Source organism: Miniopterus natalensis, chromosome 4, assembly GCF_054644295.1.
Source record: "Miniopterus natalensis isolate mMinNat1 chromosome 4, mMinNat1.hap1, whole genome shotgun sequence".
NCBI classification, from domain to species: Eukaryota; Metazoa; Chordata; class Mammalia; order Chiroptera; family Miniopteridae; genus Miniopterus; species Miniopterus natalensis.
The window spans coordinates 15,017,659-15,040,034 of NC_142084.1; the positions used below are offsets into that span (position 1 = coordinate 15,017,659).

The following is a 22,376-nucleotide window of genomic DNA, read 5'->3' on the forward strand; positions in this document are numbered from 1 at the left end:
AGAAGTTGAGGAAGAGTGGCCTGATTAATCAGGGATGGTCTGATGACAGCCTGCAGGGGAGTGAGGAAGGCAGGATTTAGGAAAGCCACAGGGTCCTGGGAAGGAAGTGAACGCCCTCGGTTAGAGTTACAGGTTTGGGCTCTTCGTGCCCTGCCCTGGGATCCACTGCTGTCACTGGCTGGAGAGCCGTCTTCTCTACGTACCAGGCACTTACCTATTTAGAACTAGAGAAGGCCCTGGGAGGAAATCTGGTGGGCAGGTTAGGAGACCAGAGCGTGGACAGGCAAGTGAATGGCGCAGGATTATAGAGTGAGTAGGGAGTTGGAGCGAGTGCTCAGGCCCTAGCCTAGTGGACTCAGGCTCCCCTCTCCCCTCTGCAGCTGGGTTTCCAGGTCCCAGGCTCACAGCCCCTGAGATGCTCCCCCTTCACCCTTCTAGGCTCCTCAGGAGTGGTTTTCCCAAGTGGCAGTCATTTTTCCTTCCTTGCGGGGGGGCTGTGTGTTTGGTTTTGTGATCTTTAGTTCCCTCCTGGTGAAAACTAGAGGCAGACAATCATAACCTGAAAAGTATAAAAAGCTTCTTCCATCTTGTTGCAACACAAACAAGGCAGGAAAGCACTTTGTCTTCTGTCCTGCCCAGGCTTCTCCCTAGCCCAGAACCTCCTTGTGGCTAGGGGCCATCTTGTACAAATTGTGCACACACTATAGCCAGCACAAGGTCATGTACATCATAATCAGCTAATAAAAATGGAAATTTATTAGAAGGCCTAAAACAACTGTATGCATTTCAGCCATGAAATGCTGAAGCCAGAGCATTTCAGCTATGCAGGCTACTGTACACAGGCCCATAGCTAACAAGACTGTTTTGTATACTAATCTACTGTACACAGGCCCACAGCTAACAAGACTGTATTGTATACTAATCTACTGCACACAGTCCCATAGCTAACAAGACTGTATTGTATACTAATCTACTGTACACAGGCCCATAGCTAACAAGACTGTTTTGTACACTAACCTACTGTACACAGGCCCATAGCTAACAAGACTGTATTGTACACTAATCTACTGCACACAGTCCCATAGCTAACAAGACTGTATTGTATACTAATCTACTGTACACAGTCCCATAGCTAACAAGACTGTATTGTATACTAACCTACTGTACACAGGCCCATAGCTAACAAGACTGTATTGTATACTAATCTACTGTACACAGGCCCATAGCTAACAAGACTGTATTGTACACTAATCTACTGCACACAGTCCCATAGCTAACAAGACTGTATTGTATACTAACCTACTGTACATGGGCCCATAGCTAACAAGACGGTATTGTATCCAATCTACTGTACACAGTCCCACAGCTAACAAGACTGTATTGTATACTAAGCTACTGTACACAGTCCCACAGCTAACAAGACTGTATTGTATACTCAAAAATTTGCTAAGAGGGTAGATATTATGTTGTGTTCTTATCACACACAAAAAAAGTAATGATGATAAATCAAGAGGGTGGGAAAAACTTTGGGAGGGGACAGATATGCTACTGGCATAGCTTGTGGGGATGGTTTCACAGATAGATGTACATCTACTCCAAACTCATCAAATTCCATACGTTAAATATGTGCAGCCTTTTGTATGTCAATCATAGCTCCAAAAAGTGGTTTTAAAATAAAAAGAAAAAAGAAGCCAGAGCATGAATATTTCTAACATATAGAAACTATATTTCTCAAAAGTAAAAACGGCCTTGCCAGGGTGGCTCAGCGGCTGAACACCAACGTAGGATCCAGGAGATTGAGGTTTGATTCCCGGTCAGGGCACATGCCGGGGCTTCGGGCTCCACCCCCAGTCGGGGGCGCGCAGGAGGCAGCCGATCAATGACTCTCTCATCATTGATGTTTCTCTCTCTGAAATCAATAAAGATATATATATATATATATATGTATCTTTTCTTTTTTTTAATTTTTAAAGGTAAAAATGTATCACTCCTAACACAGGTATTTTCCAAATGTCATTTCCGAGGGGAATAAAATACTGGAGCTGGAGGTGCAGCCAAGGCCACTTGCAGTCTGAAGATGGAGGGGAGGTGTCCTGGCTTCTCTTCAACCGTCTGATGTCACCAAAGCAGTGTTCCCAAGGGCCAGCTTGGATAAACTTATGACCTCTGCTTGGCCCTGTGTTCCTAAAAATTTTATGGGAAGGTCACTAATAAACTAAGTGTGTAAATGCTCCACCATCTAGTTAAAAAATAATAACCTAACTGCTACCGGAGCTGACTTACACTACATATTTTCTGCAAAACACATTTATTTACCTTTCCTTCTAATAAAATACACTGGGCAATAAATAAAAAGCAATAAAAGTATCCATGGTTTGCTATTAAAACTTGATATGTTTTTAACGACAATTTTTAGTATACTGTTTTTGGATGGATCAGGTATTACTTGAAAATAAGCACCCAATGTGGACATGATTGAGATTGGCACTAAGGTACAAACAAAATAATTTGTCCTAAGTACCGTGTCTATACTTGGAGAATTTAAAAGTCTCCCTCGAAAGATCAGATTGCACTTTAAAATGGTCCATATACTTCTACCAGTGAGTCACTTGTATAAAAATGCCACCACAAGACACATTAGTCTTTTGGGTGTGTGTTTTTTTTAAGTTTAAACTACAGTCTAGTGAATTTAGTTCATCACACTCTTACATAAATGTTGCAGAGGACGGTGAAGAGTCTTTGGAATTTCAGGGATTGTTTTCTTTTTTGTAAAGAAAGCCTCTTGGGAGGGTATCTGACCACTTCTTGGAGACATAATTATATGTAAAGAAATGTGACCCAAATAAAGGAGCCTTTTTTAAAAAAATCTTAGTCCCTCTTTAAATTTCTTCAATTTAGGCCAATCCTTTTACAGTGGCTCCTAGCAATTAGCTGGCAATCTTGTCCTGAGTCTAAAGGATTAGAGTCGGAGCACAGAACAAAGGCTCCAATTTGCCCCCGTCCCGGTCAGTCCCCCGTTCTGAACAAATCAGACTTCATTTCCTCCAGGGCCTTCTCGCCCACCTCATGTTCTCTCTGCCCTTCCACCATGGCCCCTTAGAAGAGGGATTCTTAGAGATATTAGGCAATGCCACCTAAACAGAAGCCCTTCAGAATACACAACGGTTTGGAAATGGCTTCAGTAACTAGACAGTGGCTTTTTGTTTTCTTTTTGGAATTCTGAGCAAAGTGCAACTTTTTTTGATCATTGGATCTTTAAAAAAAAAAAAAAAGCAGCAGTAGGTAACAAGCCACCCAAGTTAGGTTTACAAGTTTAGACACACACCCTTCTCTCTTGCAGACCGTTTAGGACAGTGCTCCAGAAAGTCACCACATGAAAGGGAGCACAGCCTGGGAACGGCAGGCGTGACATCTGTCCAACTGACTGTCCCATCTGTCACTGACATATAAACCTCTAGAGCTGCTCGGGACTTCAAGGAGCCTGCTAATCCGTTCCTTTTCCTTTACCCTTAAACCATTCCAAACAAAGAGAATCTACCCTGATTTTAAAGACCTCCAAGGAAGAGTCCACAGTTGCTCTTAGGCAAATATTTAAAAGTTAAGTTCCCTATGGCCTTTCCCCACTGCTCTGCAGACATCCCTTCTCACAGTCCTGGCGTAAAGAAAAGTACTGTAGCCATAAGCTTTGAGAAGACTTATGTGAAGACAGAATGATTCTTAATTTTACCCAACCATCAATGCCAAGCAAATGTTGTAATGAAAACCTAACTCACACAGCATTAAGTGTCAGTAGGTTTCTTCTAGTCAACATCCTTCTATGGAGAGTGATCTGAAATGAGTGCTTACCTATTATCCTTACCTGGAAGCTCTGTGGAATCAAGTCTGACCATTTACAATTCTACAGGATGGGTGTTAGAGAAACACTGATTAAAAAGAAAAAAGTTTGAGCCTATCTGGCGTGGCTCAGCAGTTGAGCATCGACCTAGGATCCAGGAGATCGCGGTTTGATTGCCCCGACCGATCCCCAGCAAGGGGTAGCCAATCAATGACTCTCATCATTGATGTTTCTCTCTCTCTCTCTCTCTCTCTCTCCTTTCCTCTCTCTGAAATCAATAAAAATATATATATTTTTAAAAGTTTGATTTTAATACCTAAATCTAGGGAACTGCTAAAGCACAGAAGGGCTTCAGGCTCCAAATAGGAGACGGAGACAGATTAAACCCCATTTCACACATATAGCCTCAGGAACATAACGCAACTACCCCAAACAAGGCTTTTCTCACACACGTGACCATTGGGGACGCAGATCTAAGTCTTGAGAGTCACTAAGCCAGACTTGGGGGGAAAATGGACTGCTGATTTTGCTTTTAGGACACCAGTGCCCACTTAAAAAAAAAACCCAACTGTATAGTACCAAGTGGTGCTAGTAATAAAAGGGTTGGTGACAATATTGATCCACTCAGTGGCTCACTTACTAATTTATCTGCAACCCCAGTTAAAATGTAAACTGGAAATAACTCACGGATATAAGCATCTTCAGTGTTGACAACCAGAGAAAGAACACACTAAAATGACATCTAAACCCAGTGACTGACAAACACAGCCTGTGAGATGTTCTGTCAAAATAAAGACGTGGAATCAGGAAGCAGATGGCAAAATTCTTTTTCAAACCTCATTTAAAGGGAACATTTCAGGCATTTCTGAATGTTGTGCAAATGACAAGGAGGATGTTGCCTCAAGTGTAACCCTAGCCGAGTTGTGATGATAGGTGGCTCTGACGCTGTTTGGCTCAGGAAGTAACTGGCTTCCACGGGGGAAGTGCTCTCAGCAGGGAACACAAATTCAAAGCCTCAAGTGCAGGGTGAAAAATCATTTCAGCTCAGATGAATTCCAGGAGTTGGGCTGGGCTTCATGGTCAGAAGGCAGACACTTCCTTCGTTCCATAGTCTAGCTGGTAATGCTTTGTGTCAAGAAATCACCTTCTCTATTTGAGAGATTTCTTTTAGGTTTTTGACCCAGTCTTGTTTCCCAGACTGCGTGTACCACTCGTGAACCTTCCAGACAACTAACAACAGTGAATGCGGTCTCCTTCTCAGATCTCCAGCACTAGTCTTTGTAAGACTTAAAACCACTTTTCTCAGTTTTGGTGTCACAAATCACGTATGGGTGGAGGAGTTTGTGAAATATTTCATTTCCAACATAAATGGTAAGAACAATCATTTCTGGAGCAGGATGAACACATACAAAGCCAGATTGGGAGATGTCTGTCTCACACAATTGCATGCCAGTTTCTGACCTGGATGGAATCCTGCATAAATGCAAGAGAGTCCTCTACATTTCATATATTCTCTATCCAGGTTTAGGAGCTTTGCACTCTCATAATCAGGAAAAATGCTTTTTAGTAAAGGGGGGGGAAAACAACAACAGACGCTTAAGTAAAAACAGCTATCAAGCCAAAACTTGAGTAATATCTCTATTCTGCAAATGACAAATTCTGAGGCTAACTGGAGGGCTGAGGGGACCAAAATGCTATACAATGGATGGGACATTTCAAATGTTATAGATGGGGACACTGTCCTTAAGAGGACAGCTCTTCATTCATGGATTTTCTGCAAGTGCAGGCCTTTCTATAGGCCAGAAAGTTGTAGGTGATACAATGAGCTGGGTTATATAACATAGCCTCTTTTTAAAATGGGGATGATACAAAATCAGTTTCTGTCACCATCTTTTCCTCCTGGAAACCTTTTACTCTCAACCTAAACTTACTCTCCCCTCTGGGAATTCCTGGTCTCTTCCTTTGACATGCTCTCCACTTTGTAGCAGAGCCTAAAAGAACCAGTATTCAGAGGGTACCTATCAAAGAGCACTTCTGAGGGTGCTCTAATGAGGACAACTATCCACATATACACAAGTGTACATAGGTGTACACAAAAAGGAAATCTAAACCAAGAGTACTTCAGTTTTGGTTTAACAGAGGCTCTCACTCAATCTACCTTTTATTTACCTTAAAGACTATAAATATTTAGGCTTAACAATATGCAAAACAAATTTTTAACAATGCACAAATCATCTATGGAAACATATTTTGCATTTTGTTACAACCCTCATCATTCCTCCAATCATCTTCAGAAAGCCTAAAAAGGTAAAAATCTAAATAGTTGAAAAACACCAGCAAAATGTGAAAATCATTCAACTACATCCTGTACATGACTGACTTGGATGCATTGTTAAGGCTTCACCAAGAACCAGATTCGGGGAGGTAACGCTTACTTTTTCATAAAACACTCCTTCACACTTTACATAACCGTCCACTTCTACGTCTATTCTTGGCATGTTTTAAGAGTTGATTATTGGTAATTACTAGGATCGGAGCCAAGTGATTTTTCAGTATCTGCCATGCCAACCCTTATTAAGCAGCTCAGACATCAGGAAGAGGTGGTGGGTTGAGGCCAGCACTCCATTTGTGGGGTGTTTTTGTTGATCTTCACCCAAGAATCCTGCCACCTCAGGCAACCACTTAAATTATCGCTTCTATTGGCCCTCAAACTCCCTTTTCATTAGTTATTTCCTTTATTTACTTATTTTTATTTGAGAGAGAGGTATGAGAGAAACATCGATGTGAGAAACATTGATCGGTTGCTTCCCACATGAGCCCATACAGGGATCAAACCCGCAACCTGGGTATGTACCCCGACCGGAAGTCAAACCCGCCACTTTTGGTGTGCCAACCAAATGACCCACCTGGCCAGGGCTACTTCTCCCTTTAAATATAAACAATTTATAGCTAATTGGAGTATATCCTAGTATAAGAACACAGAGAAGGCCAAAAGAAACTTCATCTGTGTTACTAATGACCCATGACGGACCACAGCTCAAGTCAGATAACTTATACTTACCAAGAATGCCAAACTGAAAATCTTGTTTCTTTAAAATTCTGAACAAAATTGATCCCATTAGCAAAGATATTCATCATTTCTTAACAAGTAAATTTTAAGAACACCTTTTATTCTCACACAAAGCAGTATAATTTCCTGAAAAAGTGAAACGGCGATGCAGAATCCTTTAAACACAGTTTGTACAATTCCAAATGGTAACAAATGAGAAACATGAGGGACCTCTGTGGTCATGGGTGAGCCCTGGTTGTCCCTTGGCCCAGGGTCAAAGCCAGTTTATTTCATAACTGGGGGAGTAACAGTGGTTCCTCAATATCCCCTTTCAAACACTTTACTTAAAGGCCCATCCTTTCCCTGAAAGGGTTTTTCTTAATAGTAAGCCTTCTAAGGGAGAAAGGAAAGAATGACAAAGAAGAAATGAGAAGTGTGCAGTATAAGCAGTTCCACCCTGAACAGTAAGGACTATAGGTGACACGGTGCCAACTTCATGCATCTGAAAAGACTTTAATTTTTAGAACATTTAAAAAAAAAAAAAAAGAAGAAATCATCCTTCTAAGTACTTTTAAAGCATATCAAACTGTAGGCTCACATTTGAGAAAGGCTTACAAACCGAGTATGTAGAAATAGGAATTCAAGTATCTCAGTTCCCTGAGTATTCAGAACCCAGTAAGGCACACAGACCTGAAGAATGAACACAGAGCGAGTCCCCATGTTGGCGTTAACACGGTTTAGGGCCCTTCCATCTGGTCCTGTAAGAGAAGTCCACATTTACTCAGACTGTTAGAGAGATATTCACTCTGAAACTTAGACTAGTAGAGGCTATATGCTCTTTCAAACTATTGTTCATATACTCTGATTCAAAATAAATAAAATCTTCAGAGACTTTCATGAAGCCCGAGCATCTATTGCAAAATATAACTTTTGGGCCAAAACATACTACCCTATTACTTACAATAACCAATAAGTTAGTTAGAATGATCATTGCCATTCAGTCCAGGAGGCTCTCAATTTCCCCGTCTTCCTTTCAAACCCACACGCCTGTGCATTACACCCTGACGCCCGTGGACACTCACCTGCGGCAGTGAGCACGTGCAGCCACCACACCATGGGACCGCTCTTTTGGATAGGGATTTGACCACTATGCTGCATTTTTTCCTTTATATTTTAAGTGGAAGAAGGAAATAAATCAAATGGCTGACACTGTAGGAACCATTGGTCTCTAAATTTAACACAACTGAGATCAGAATAGAAATCAGGAGGAATGAGGAATCTCTTGCCTCAAGTGGGTGCTCACAGGACTTACACCAATTGGCTGTGTTCAACTGAGAAAAAAGGCAAATGCGGGGAACATGAAAAAAATACTGAAAATAAATTATCTAAGAGTATATCTAAAAATTGAAGCATATGGTGAAGGCCTGAGGGGAGGGGTGCAGGGGGGAGGGGAATCAATGGGGGGGAAATACTTTTAACAATAAAGATAATACTTTTAACAATAAAGATAAATTTTAAAAAACCACTGAAGATAATTGGGAATTCCAGGATGATTTAAGATCTCTACAACTCCTCCCTATTTTAGTCCATTATCTTCTGCAGAACCAATTTTCACATGCATTTTTAATAATGTATTGAGTATGATTTGAAAGAAGGGAACTTCCTGTGCTGGAAAAAAAATTGGCCCAAGACCATTTTTTTGTATTTACTGAATGATTCTGTATGAATCTGTATGAATGAGTAGAAAAAATTGCCTTAGCGATCAACAAATGCAAACCAAGAAATTAAACACTAATCTACAGCAAAAGTTGCTACACAAGAGACATTTATTAATGTTCTGTTGTATTTACAGTTTTAATATAGCAAACCAAGGTGAACAACCACTTGGCGGAAAGCACATCATACTACATTTGTAACACTTCGGGTTTCTGCTAACACATTGTAAAAGCAAGTAGCACATACAGTATGTTAGGGATCATCTCAAAAGTTCCACGCTAATCCTTTCTTTGCTCCAAGTAGATAATCCCCTCCCTACTCCCAGCCCTTGGCCTAATTATCAGGAGATAAGAGAAAAAGAAAAAAAGGGATAGGGGCTCTACACATACAGAAAGTGTCAAGAATTGCATTTTAGTAACTAAGCTGTATTTGTCCCTGTCCTTTCTATTTTATACAGTGACAACACATTTACAATCCCTTAGGTACACAACAAAGAACAATAGGTACTGCAAAATTTAGAACACAGGCTATAAAAAAATTAATGCTTATTATTTACCAATTAGAACATATTCTTGACCATACCTGAAATGTATTTTGCACTATGGTTTTGCTTCCAGGTGTTCACAGTACAGCTGAATCCATTTCTAGATTAATTTTAACAGCAAATATGAATTATGTGCAGAAATGCAGTCATAACCAAAGTTTTAACTTTTGAGAAAACCCCTTTAAAATGGCCAGCATTACACATATCTTACACTAAAATCTTTTATTCCAAAATCCTTTTGAGATGGAGGATGAGTAAAGCAAGACTGCCCCCTACTGACTACAGGGACAAGGCTCATGCTATTTAAAATGGCTACAAACGACAGATAAGGCATTATTAATACATCACAGACTTGATTGCGAGAGTTTTTTCAAACATTAACCACTAATGATTCCATGATTACAGAATTCTGCATTAACTATTAAAATTGTACACCTAGGAACAAATAGAGAGAAATGATCTTTTCAACAGTACTTTATTTTTTAAAGCAGGTGATTACTCCTCTGTGTTCTGCATCTTGCTTCACTTCCTGCAGGTGTTCTCCTGCTTCTTGCGAGAGAATTCATAAACGCAGGAAGGCCTTTGCCAGAAAACATCTGCCAGAGAAGGATATTGAATATTGAAACTCGAGTTAGCGTGTTATTTTGGCCAAGAGAAGGATGTGGTCACAAAAAAAGGCAGGATGTTTAGAGACATAAGAAGTACATTTTAACACAGCTCTAAGATTACTATACGCTGACATCACAGATTCAGTAAACATTAGATTTTCAGTTCTTAAAAGTTAACAAGGACTCTAGAACTAGAAAGAACTTGAATGCTTTCTTTAAAACCCATGAAGTCAGGGGTCTCTCCAAACTTCCTAACAAAAGAATGGGATGTGAGTAGCAATTACTCCCTCACACACTTAACCTCAACAGCAACAACTGGAACTTGGGGACAGACAGACAGTAAGATCCAGGTACATAGGTCATTTCCTAATATACCCAAAGCTACTGTTTACCCTGCCAATTCTGCCAGATCTCACAAAGGAAGACTTCCAGTAAGGATGCCAATCTTGTCATGTTGTGTTAGAGTATGGCAAAGTTAAAAAGCGACTTGGAAACTCACAGGTATCACATGTACTTTTTAAAATCAATTAGGAAAAAAATTAATGTATTCTTGGGCATGTATCTCTGAAGAAAAAAAGGTATCTGTATGCCCAAACTACTTTTTAAAATGGAATGTACAGCCCTGGCCGGATGGCTCACTGGTAGGAGCGTCGTCCCATTACACCAAAAGGTTTGGAGTTCCATCCCCAGTCAGGGTGCATATGGGAGGCAACAAATCAATGTTTTTTTCTCTCTCTCTCTCCCTTATTCTCTAAAATCAATAAACATATCCTCAGGTGAGGATTTAAAAAGAGTAAATAAAATTTTAAAAAAATATGTACGACTGAAACAAATGCTCTCAAAAATAATGTCCATCTATTTTGTTAAATGCAGTTTTCATCCAATACTTTCAGGCACTGCTGTTAGTGGCATAATAAATTGTTTTGGTTCTCATAGAAATAATGGGGAAAAGTACAAGTAACTCCCTATATTAATGTTAAAAGAAACACTAAAAAGATACATTAACTATCTACCAAATATTTATTGAGAAAATACTCTGTGCTACTCCCCACCAAGTGACAGAGGGATGAGCTCATACATAGGTAGGCCCTTAGCTTACTTTTCCATCTTTCCAAATTACTGTAAAAGCCACAAGCAGCCCTTATATATCTTTTCTGATTAGGCTACTGTGTAAATCTTTAAAAGGCTGACAAAAATGCAGAGAAGCTACAACACTGGAGGAAATCAACATAATTTTTTTTAAACTGTTAATATTTTCCCCAACTCCAAATTCAGCTGGTGTTTTGATCTGAAGTAAACCAATGATACTAGCATAAGTGAGACCTCAAAATGTACAGGGACAAAGATGCCAGAATTTAAGGAATTCTGAAACTCAAGCAGAAGCAAAAAGAAAATTGGTAGACTATATGAAATGGGGGTTTTTGCAATGAGCCAAAAACTCAATACAAGCCAAAGTAACTTCAGTTTTATCAGTTTCCATAAATATATAAAAGCTAATGTAATAATTATTAGGTTGAAACACTAGAGTTTGCAAGAATATGTAATACAGGCCAGATGACCAGCTGGCCACTTTGCTTACTGCTTCCACAGGAGTTAGTTAGCTTTAATAGATCCCTCAAAGTCAGAGTCACCCAACAAACATTAAAAGTCCGCCAAGAGGACCTACATGCGTTGCTATGGGTGATATTAACCACCATACAAACTCCACATGAAAAACACTGCTTTAAGAGGCACTCACTGCTCTCTAAGACCTGGGGGCCTGTTCTGATCAATCTGACTCATAGTTGTTAAAAAACAACGGTGGGCCCGGCCGGGCGTGGCTCAGTGGTTGAACCTCGACCTAGGATCCAGGCGATCGGGGTTCGATTCCCAGGTTGCGGGCTTGATCAATGACTCTCTCATCATTGATGTTTCTATCTCTCTCTCTCCCTCTCCTTTTCCTCGCTCTGAAATCAATAAAGATATATTAAACAAACAAACAAACAAAAAACAATGGTGGAACATGAACTGCAGGACAGACAGGTTTTAGGGAGTGTGGACATTGTTACTAAACTGAAATCAATAAAGATATATTAAACTGTAGGTCATGCTTCAGAAACAAATGGAATCTATCAGCCTACGAATCATGTAATTTCAAGAGGAAGATAACCATTTCTTCTTGGACACTGATTTCTTTTAAAGCAAAAATTGCACTGGAAACACTTCTACTGTCTTGTTACTTTATGACACAGTCCAATAAATCAAACTTTAACTTGAGGTGAATTTTCTCTAATAAGAGATAGTAAAGAGGAAGGGGACTATTACAGAAAAGGGGAAATGAAAGCATTTGGAAGAAGTTAAATCGTCATAAGGAAAACCTTAAACTCTACCTGATGCCTGGTAGGTACAGCTCGACAGGTCATAGCGATCACTAACTACAAAAGGCCCTGTCATCTCATTAATGCCTCAGCTTACAAATTCTCTTTCTTCCTATTTCAGATGTTGTTAAAATAATAGAACTTAAAATCTATTATGCTTCACATGTACAGGTGCTTTTGGAATTAGCATTCAGATACCAGTTAACTGCATTACCACCTGACAGCTACTTAATTACCCCTCAATTACCTGGCAGCACAAGGGGAAGCGATAGTTCATAAAAATGTATTTTCCAGTTCTCTAGTTAATAAGAGAAATATGAACACCTCACATTTTTTACCATTTCAGATAAAGATGTTTCTACAAGGTATGTTTCTTTTTTTTATAACACAGAAAGAACATTTTGTTTTTCTGCTTCCTCAGAGTCACAATTCTTGATGCCAATGTGCCACCCCTAAGAGTTCCTTCTGGGGTTTTTTGCTGTGGGGCAGGAAACCAGATTTCCTTTTTTAACCTTAAACGGGCTTCAAAAGGGAACCTGAAAGCTGCCGCTATGGTAGTAGCATATTAGCTTTAGTGCTCGGATTTTGTAACATCTACTTTGGCTCATTAGAAAGAGGCCTCTGGGGTCATTTCAGGGTGTGTGCGCGTGTGCATGTATGCGTGTACTATCTTTTTGGTAGCCTGAACAGAAAAGTCACTATTCCTACACCTTTTTCCAGTAAAATGCTAGGCTAGAGCTTAGTACAGCATGGGAATTAAGTTATTATTTTGTTCTAGCAGAGTTATTTTAAAAATTCCCTACCTGTGTCTTTCTGGCACAGAGCAAGCCTCCAGCTAGCTTTTAACTAGTGACATCTTCATTAAAGAAAGGAGTCTCAATGAAAGAAAAGAAAATCTTTACTTTTACATGATGGTTTTCTAGCACATCTTTAAACTTAATTAAACTAAACTTCCTCTGAACTAGAGAAAGCAGCATTCTACCAGTGGATCTGGATGGACAGTTCTTATCCCTGTCAATGGACAAAAGAAATCCGGTCTCACGGGATGTTACGGCTCATCCCCTCCGGGGATACTGAAAATTAGTAAGGAAGTCATTAGGATTCTAAAAGCTGCTCGAAGTCCCTGAACCCTTAATTTTGAGTTCTGAATCCTCTGGGCATGTCAGGAATAATTTTGAAACAACTAGAATAGCAAAGTCAGACAGAAAAGCAAAGAAACTGTCCTCTGCCCTCCAATGGGGGAAGCTCATGGGCCTCTGGTTTCTGAGAGCTCCTCTGGCACTTGGAGGCTTCTGACTCCAAAACAGAGAGCAGCAGGCCTACAAGCGCCCGCACGGCTCCACCAGCATTATCCCTAAGAACTGCCTGGCTCAAATCATAACCCTAAGACGCTTCATTTTACACTTAGGGTGCCCCTGTGCAACATCTCAGATGTCAGAAAATCAAAACAAAACCAAGCCAGCCTGGCCAGAGAGGCTGTTGGCTAAGCGTCATCCTGTGCACAGAAAAGTTGCCAGTTCGATTACCGGCAGGTAGAGATAACTGACTGACATCTCACATTAATGTCTGTCTCTCTCTCCCCCTCCCTCTCTCTAAAAGCATGTCCTCAGGTGAGGATTAAAAAAAACAAAACACAAATTTATAAAACCCTAAACAAAGTCCCTAACAATTCAGAAAAACTGAGCAGTTCAGCCTTTCTCTCCACCTGATTACCTGCTAGGTATCAGAAGCAAGATGAAGGAGTGCAACCCCGATAAAGATGGAAACTTCTCTCTAGCAGAGATGAAGAGAAGACACAGGGCTGTGGTCTCAATCCATTTAGAAACTTGAAGCTACCTTTTGGCTAGACTTAGAGAAAATATTACTTAAAAAATAAAAATGTGTCCCCTCAGAGTATTTTGGATCCAAATCTGTAGGTGATGTCAGCGCCCCTTGTGAGGTGAGCTGTGGCAACCCCAAAGAACTAATTTCTAGAATCTTAGTAGGTAAGAATTAAACCTAAGGTTTGGAAGTGACTATAAAATAAAATAAGACAGAGAGAAAAAAGAAAAAAAGACGACAACTGTAATTGCATAAAACTATACAGAACATCTGATAAGCCTCTTAAAGATAAGATGTCCTAGACACAAAGAAAGACCCATCACAGGCATTAGGGGCCCAGGCCAGGGGTGTCAACCTTCATCTGTGTCCAGGCTTTGTAACCCAATTCAAATTCAGGACATGCCTGAATTTAAACACACAATAAAACATAACCTTTCTTTTTAAAAAATCATAAACACACTGGTGTTGTTTGTTTGTTTTTAAATATGTCTTTATTGATTTCAGAGAGAGGAAGGGAGAGGGAGAGAGAGACAGAAACATCAATAATGAGAGTCACTGATCAGCTGCCTCCTACACGTCCTCCACTGAGTGTCGAGCCCGCAACCCGGGCATGTGCCCTGATCGGGAATCGACCCTCCATCTCCTGGATCCTGGGTCGATCTCAAATGCTGAGCCACGCTGGGCAAGCGTTTTTTTTTAATCCTCACTTGAGGATATTTTTTCCATTGCTTTTCTTTTTTTATTATTATTATTTTTTTTTAATCCTCACTCGAGGATATTTTTTCCATTGCTTTTCAGAGAGAGTGGAAGTGAGGGAGAGAGAGAGAGAGAGACAGAGAGAAACATTGATGTGAGAGAGGCACACTGATTGGTTGCCTCCCGCACAACCCCTACCAGGGCCGGGGATGGAGCCTGCAACCGGTACGTGTCCTTGGCAGGAAGCAAACTTGGAACCCTTCTGTCTGCAGGCTGATGCTCTAACTACTAAGCCAAACCTGCTAGGGCCACACTGGTATTTTTAATGACTAAAATTTTATTTCAAATAAAAGCACGTATTCCCTTGAAGAAACCACCTTTAACCAACACAAGACTAAGTTCTTTGTATGCTTTAACTTATAAGAAATGCCTGTGAATCCACTCTACCTTGCATGTATCTGAGCTTATCTATCACTAAAGCCTTCTGCTACTCACATAAAAGTACATTTAACTATACACATAAAGTGCTTAATATAGGATCTGATACATGGAAAAGTTGGTGTTAGTTTTTATCATACGTACTTGAAACAAATTTTGTTACATTCAAGTTCTCATCATATTCTGTTGCTTAAACCCTTTCAATGCTATCCCACCAACTGGCAAATTAAACACGGTGAATAATTTCTTTTCTAGAAAAATACATTGAGACCTATGGGAATTTCAAAATTGAGAACACCCAACACTCCTTTATGCTACAATCAAACTTCTGTCTGTAGAGCAAGCTTCCTACTTCCCAGCCTCTATTTCTGTTCTCCACTCTGCCTCAGGTAATTGTGAAATTCTTCCCCACCCTAGCTAATTTCCAGCAATATACATTCTACCTATCATTTAAGGCTTATCTCAACTGCTACACCCTTTACAAAGCCTTGCCTGAGGCCTTTAATTGTCCTAGCCCCTAGCTGTTGCTCAAGATATCTAGAGGCCAGGCCAGGATTGATCCACCATCCTCAACAGTTAAGGATCAGAGCTGAAGTCCAAGGAGGCCTATTAGATTTTGGTACCAGAGAGGCCTCTCGGCTGTACTCTTTCCCAAGACACTCTATCTCTTCTTTTGGGAAAAAATACCTATGAATCAAAACACCTCTGCAGGGCTTAGTCCTCTGGTTCTAGACAGGGGAAAGGGCCCTTTCAACCCTTCCTTTTGCTTGACCCTCCCTACCGCCAGAGTGGTAAAATCAGGGTGTAACCCTGAAACGCAGCACCAGGAAAACCTCCCTAATTTTTAAGGAATGGAAGCCTTGGTGGGCTTGTTAGTAGCCCAGGCAAAAGGAGTTCCTAAAGAACTCCATGGTCTCTCCCAGCTCAGGGTTCAGGGGCCCTACATAATTAGAGCTGAAAGGCTCCTTCCCGATACTGTCTCCTGGAACTTGGTATGACAGTAAGCAGTGATTTCCAGTTTCAAGATTCAAAGATCTAAACCCCCAGTCTCAGCCAAATATTCTAGCTCCCTGATGACTACTAAGACACCTGTCTTTTCTGCACTGTCAGAACATGAGATAATGTTTTCTCCTATGGCAGTTTTTCTAACTTACCTTTTCCCACAGCTTTTTGTAGAAACTCCCCTCACTAAACCAGAAACTGCTAAAAGGCAAGGACTGTGGCTTCCTGACCAGCTCTATATCCTCTACCACAGGAGGTATGCTCTGCTCTAAACCTGAACAGAAGACATCTGCACTGTATCACATGATTACAACTAGGATTAGAATAAAATACCTTTAATAAATAAAGAGAACTCTGGTCCTGGGGAGATTTGAGAAAGTTTCTGGCATCTTCCGAACCTTTGCGTAATTGATAAATCCTCTGAGAAACAGGAGAAAGCCTAATTTAAAAAAGAAAAGTCAGGAATAAATGTACAATTTCCATATTAAGTCCCCTCCCCAGATAGCACTATTTTCATTGTTTTTCTGCTAAAATCTATCAAAACACAAGCAATTTTCTCCAAAGTTTACAAAGGATATCCACACCAAATTTTCCATTTCTCAGTGAAAAAACATAATCTCAAGAGCCAAATAAAAGTCTCTTTTGCATATTCAGAATCTAATTGGTCTAAAAGGAAATAAAAAAGATAGGCCCAAACATTTACATTTGAAAGCCTCAGTGAAAAGCATTATCAAAACCTACCTTCTGAGTTCCAAAAAAGCACTCCAAGATAATTAACTCCAAAAACAGAGAGGTTATAAACTGTTTTTCTCAAGTAAAAACAAGTTCCATCCTTTCTTAGTCATAGGACTTTTTTCCTGTCAACAGTACATAATGTTGACCACTAGATGTCAGGATTCCCTTACCTATTACAGCCATTATTTTATGTTCAACTGGAAACGCTACTTCTTTATTCTTAAAAAATACATACAAAAGGGCATTTTGCCATTTAGTTACCAGGCAGGTAAAAGAGTGAGATTGATTTGTATGGCTGCTCCAGACTCTACACATTCACAAGAGTCTGCACCTTCTGGAAGAGCGAGCTGGAAGGCGGTATGCCCTCTGGTGGGAGCTCAGGGACTCTGGGCCCTCCTCCTTCACAGATGGTCCCTGAGTCTTAGACACATTTTTAAACACTTTTATGGAGATATAATTTTTACATACCATAAAGTTCCCTCATTTAATGTGTATGATTTGCTGACTTTTAGTATACTTATGGAGTTGTGCAACCAAACCCATAATACAATTGAAAGCATTTTTTATCACCCCTAAAATAATCTGTGCCCATTAGCAGTCACTTCCCATTTGCCTGCACTCTCCTCTCCACTCCCCAGCTCTAGGCAATTACTTCTTCTGGACACATTTTAAAATATACTCAGTGGTAGCAAATTCTTTGTACTCAGATAAAACTGCTTTTTGGCAGTAACCAAGAGTCATCAGCACCAAGCTCAGTGAACACCATTCTGTTTGGTACAAAAAGCAACAATACTATAGAGCAGGGGTCACCCCTCAAATGCTGGGTGGGGGAATCCTAGTGAACTAGAAAGCACATAACTTATATAGAGGGGAAGCTACAACTCCCCTCCTGAAAAAGAGTGGGTATATCATGTGGGAATTAGGCCAGTTTTGCTAGATATTTCATTTTTTTTTAAAAGCAAAAAAAATTCAATGTTTATGTGAAAACTGGATTTTTTAATGATGGCAACTAATTAAAAAAGCTTCTGAAAGTAACTGTTGAAAAACAAACACCACAGCCTAGATGTGGCTCATGAACTTAGGAACTCTGTGTAGACCTGGTCCTTACAGGAAAAACTCCAAAAAAGTTGGTTCTCTCTCCAAAGAAGTTCCAAAATGGTCCAAACATTGGGTCCAAAAGCCTCACCATATTTTGCTTACTAGTAAGCAGTAAGATAGCAAGAATGCTGTCTACTGACAGAGCCAACATATATACTCATGAGTAGTTCAACTGGTTATAATATGCTTATAGGCAATTTGGGGTTAAGTCTGTGAACCCTATATGGCAATAATTCACGAGGGGGGGGGAATCCAGACTATAAAGTCATCTTATCAGTGTGCGCCACTGGTCACATGGGGAACCTGAGAAGTGAATGTGAAGGAGTTAGGAAAAACCTACAACTACTAACAGACACTTTATTAACATGCATGTTATTCTGATGGTGACAACAGCCTAATCTTTTAAGAGAGAATTATTTTTAAAATTATGTTTATTATTGCTGATTAATCTATTATAGTAAGCAAGCTGAGGGTTTACTAAAAATAATTTTATTTTTAATATTTAATATAATCTTTTTTCTCCTTTGTCTATCTTAAAAACACTCACCTAAAACCAGGAACACCCACCAGAGCCAATACTGACCATCGAAATATCCAGGGAAATAAGTGGAAAACTGAAAAATAAAACGAAACATTTCATAGCAGCTTAGCAGGTACAATTTCATGCTTTAACTTCTAGGCACACATACATTTATTTTTTTATGCTATCCTTTAGCTCTTAAAAATAAAAGTATTTTATACATTACTGGTTTGAAATGTTTATGACATAAACAAACATATTTACTTTCATGGAAAAGCTATCTTGAAATAGGATAGCTTTCACCTTCATAAACTCCTTGTTTTGAAAGTGCTCAAATCAGTTTGGTTTTTTCAAATCTTTTACCTACATAATACTGGTCCATCTAAGAATATGTTTTAATAATACTTTTACTTTGCTTACCCAGTACTAAAACCAACTATTTGGCCTCCTTTTTTTTCTTTTTTTAAATATATCTTTATTGATTTCAGAGAGAGGAAAGGACAGGAAGAGAGAGAGATAGAAACATCAATGATGAGAAAGTCACTGATCGAGCCCACAACCCAGGCATGTGCCCTGACTGGGCCTCGAACCCCGATCGCCTGGATCCTAGGTCGATGCTCAACTGCTGAGCCACGCCCGGCCGGGCTCGCCTCCTTTCTAATAAGCCCTGATTTTATTCCTACTCCTCCAGTCATGCCTTGACCTTGAAAGCTTTCTCAGATACATGATAATCCCATTCCTTTGCCAGGGACTGGCACACTGATGTTATTCTGGCCAACGGGAATCTAAGGCCGCTGAGGTTTTGCTCTTAAAGGGAAACGAAAAATAACCAATAGTTCCCTTTCTTCTGTTGAGAACTGTGTTTCTGATGCAATGCCTTAACCTTCTGGGAGGAACAGCTATACCTGAGGGGACCGAATAGAAACGTCGTTTGTCCCTAATGATGTCAATGAAACACTGATTTAACTAACCTCCATGTCAGGGCTTAATTTCCTAGGTAATAATTTTCTCCCAGTTTTCCAGGCCGTTTTGAACTAAGTTTTCTGTTACCTGATATAAATTAACTCATTAAGTTCAGTTTTAAAATTTAGTCAATTTAGTTAAAAATTTAGTAAAAAAAGTTGGTAACTAATTTTATCTGTTTTCTATTGGAGGCTTTGGTGTTCAAGAATTTAACACAATTTGAGCATTAAAATACAGTATTTTATTTCTTTTTTTAAAAATATATCTTTATTGATTTCAGAGAGAGGAAGGGAGAGGGAGAGAGAGAAACCTCAATGCACGCCCACTACCAGGGATCTAGCTCCCAACCTGGGCATGTGCCCTGACTGGGAATCAAATTGAGATCTCCTGGATCATAGGTCAATGCTTGACTGCTGAGCCATGCTGGCCAGGCAGTATTTTATTTCTTAACAAAATAACAGTGAAGGTTTAGAGAAAGAATGAAAAACCTCTTTAGGGCTTGGGCTCTTAACCTAAAGTCCAAGTTTTAGATGAGTATATATTAGCTGTTTGGGGAAAAAGCCCATAACTTTTTATCAGATTCCCAAAGGAACTTGGAATCCTAAAACATGTTAACAACTTCTTTAGAATAAATAAGTTTCAAAAACTCCAGTGGTCAGTCAACACACCATTAATTAGTTAATAATGCCAATTTATGATGAATAATTTGGTTTTATCTATGAAGTTGTCAATAGCAATAAACTTATTTGAAATCAGAGGATACATGCCATCCTAACTGCTAACTTCCAAATCACTAGATATCTCTACTTTACTTTATAGTTAAGACCCCCTAATGCAATAGCATTTGTTAAACAGTTTTGACTCCCCAAACATTTTGGCATAACCAAGGATGGTACTGATAGCCAATCCTGGAAGGAAGCAAGGAAGAGAGGAAGGAATCAGGGAGGAAAAGAGAAAAGGAAAGAGGGAGAAGGATACACTAAAACTTCAGCAGAAATAATGAAAGGAATGACAGCTTTTGATAAGACACTGAAGAGGTGATATTCTTCTCTTTATTATAAAAACTACTAATTTCAGAACAAACATATTATAAACATTAAAAAGTAGGTGGTGAAAAACCTGTAGGATAGATGCCCCTGGACCACCAATATTCACTGCATTTGACTACAAACCTTGTATGCATGAACCAATTGCAAGGGATTTAAGTTCAACTTCATGATACCAGAACAAAGGCAAACCAAAAAGAATTTAAAATGTTGACATAATGCAAAAAAAGCAAACCAAAAAAATTAAAATATTTAAAGTTATTCTAGTTATTGTTTCTCTACAGAGTCTATAATTTCTGGTGTACAACTTACCCTGACAATCAGGATCCACTTAATGAGAGAGAGACCAAATCCTGAAATGGCCCCATACCTTCCTGCAGCTGAAGTGGTCAGGCAGAAAGACAGGAAAAAACCAATCCAGTTAAAGAGGAATGCCACTGTAAAAGCAGAGGGAAAAAGATGTCAGACATGCCCTGTTAACAAGGAGCAAGAGTGCCCTCTGACTTGCTCCTGCTTAAATGGCTTTCCCAAGGATCAGGCAGCCCAACCAGCCCTCCACAACCCTCGCCCCACTTCCCCAAAGCAAACAAGAAAGCAGCCTCTCTGAGTATCAGGTGATACACTATGATATCTACTGCTGCTCACTTTCCAAAATGCCTCAACATTCACCAAACTGTATACTTATGACTTCGCTGTGTTATACTTCAGTAAATGAAATGAATGCCTTAAACACAAAATTAGTGCTCCCAAATAATCTGATTCAAGTCACTCATCTTCCTACTTCTACAAGTTTTGAAAGCTTACATAACGTCACCTCTAAAAGCATTGCATTCTCTTCATACCTTTTTTAATATAACAAATAAAAGAAATAAGGTTGCTCACTTTAAGTGAGGCACATGAAAAAATAAATGCAAAATAACAACAAGGGGGGAAAAATCATGCTGATTTTGATCTGTTAGAAAAGAAAAGCTTACAAAAAACAAAATTCACTGGACGAAGGCACTTCTAGGTCTGGTGGTGAGGAGGAGAAATAAGGGGCCCTGCAGACCTGAAAGGTGAGCATGGCTCATGCATAAATGCAGCATCCCCATAACTGCTTTAATTATTTAATTATTTTAGTATTTTCCAAAGATATTCATAGAAGTAGAAGATGAAGAGAAAGGATATTAAGATAAAAGTGTATTAAGCTGACATTTCAGTAAAAGGCACCAAACCGTATTAGTTAACTGGTTATTTTAAGTCAGTCAGATTCACCCATAATCCAAAGCACTCCAGTCTGTGGGAAGTGGCTCTGCTATGTGTATGTACTTACTGAAAAAAGTTAACATAAAAATCCCATCGTTTCCTATCCTCAGCTGGTCAGCATCATCAAAATCATCCCGACCCACAAAATCCTCATCCTACACGAAAAGAAAAAGAGTATGGTAAATTCACAATGAATTATTTCTAGGCAAAGGAAAGACATCTAGAAAAAAAAAGGCACAAAAGTAGCACCAAGGAGAAAATTTACTGCTTTGGCTCAATTCAAAACCATGAGCATTAAGGCTCAGTATGTTTTTAAATTTTAATTTCGTACCTGAAATTTGCATAATGTTATAAATCAATGTTACTGCAATAAAAATAAATTTTTTAAAAAGACCTAAAAAAATTTTTTTAATTAAAATTTTCATTTCATTGCCTAAAAGAAAGATATAATGGGGGGGGGGGGGGGGTCTTCCTTCTATCTCCAGTTTTGTAAATTAAATTTTTTTTCATTTTATAACCCAAGTTCTTCAACAATACACTTCAAAAATTATAAAAATTCACAAAGTTCCTTTTATATAAATATATACCTTTTCAAAAAGGAGAAAATTTACTTATACATTTGGCTTAAATTCTAGAAAGTCAGTAATCCAGGCCCAGTTTAGGGCCCAGAACATTAGTAATCCAGGGCCTATTAAGAAGGTAC

The 22,376-nt window shown here is 39.3% G+C and overlaps 1 protein-coding gene across 1 annotated transcript in view; it reads right to left on the reverse strand.

Annotated features, from left to right (window-relative positions):
- Positions 1 to 8,692: 8,692 nt before the first annotated feature.
- Positions 8,693 to 22,376, reverse strand: part of NDFIP1 (Nedd4 family interacting protein 1) — a 42,521-nt gene continuing 28,837 nt past the window's right edge. Inside the window, exons 4-8 of the mRNA XM_087816296.1 lie at positions 21,741 to 21,828; positions 20,741 to 20,865; positions 18,447 to 18,513; positions 16,400 to 16,505; positions 8,693 to 9,740 (exon numbers count right to left, since the gene is read on the reverse strand). Of these exons, the coding sequence (XP_087672422.1) occupies positions 16,402 to 16,505; positions 18,447 to 18,513; positions 20,741 to 20,865; positions 21,741 to 21,828 (384 nt within the window). The 3' untranslated portion in view covers positions 8,693 to 9,740; positions 16,400 to 16,401. The remainder of the gene's footprint in view (positions 9,741 to 16,399; positions 16,506 to 18,446; positions 18,514 to 20,740; positions 20,866 to 21,740; positions 21,829 to 22,376) is intronic.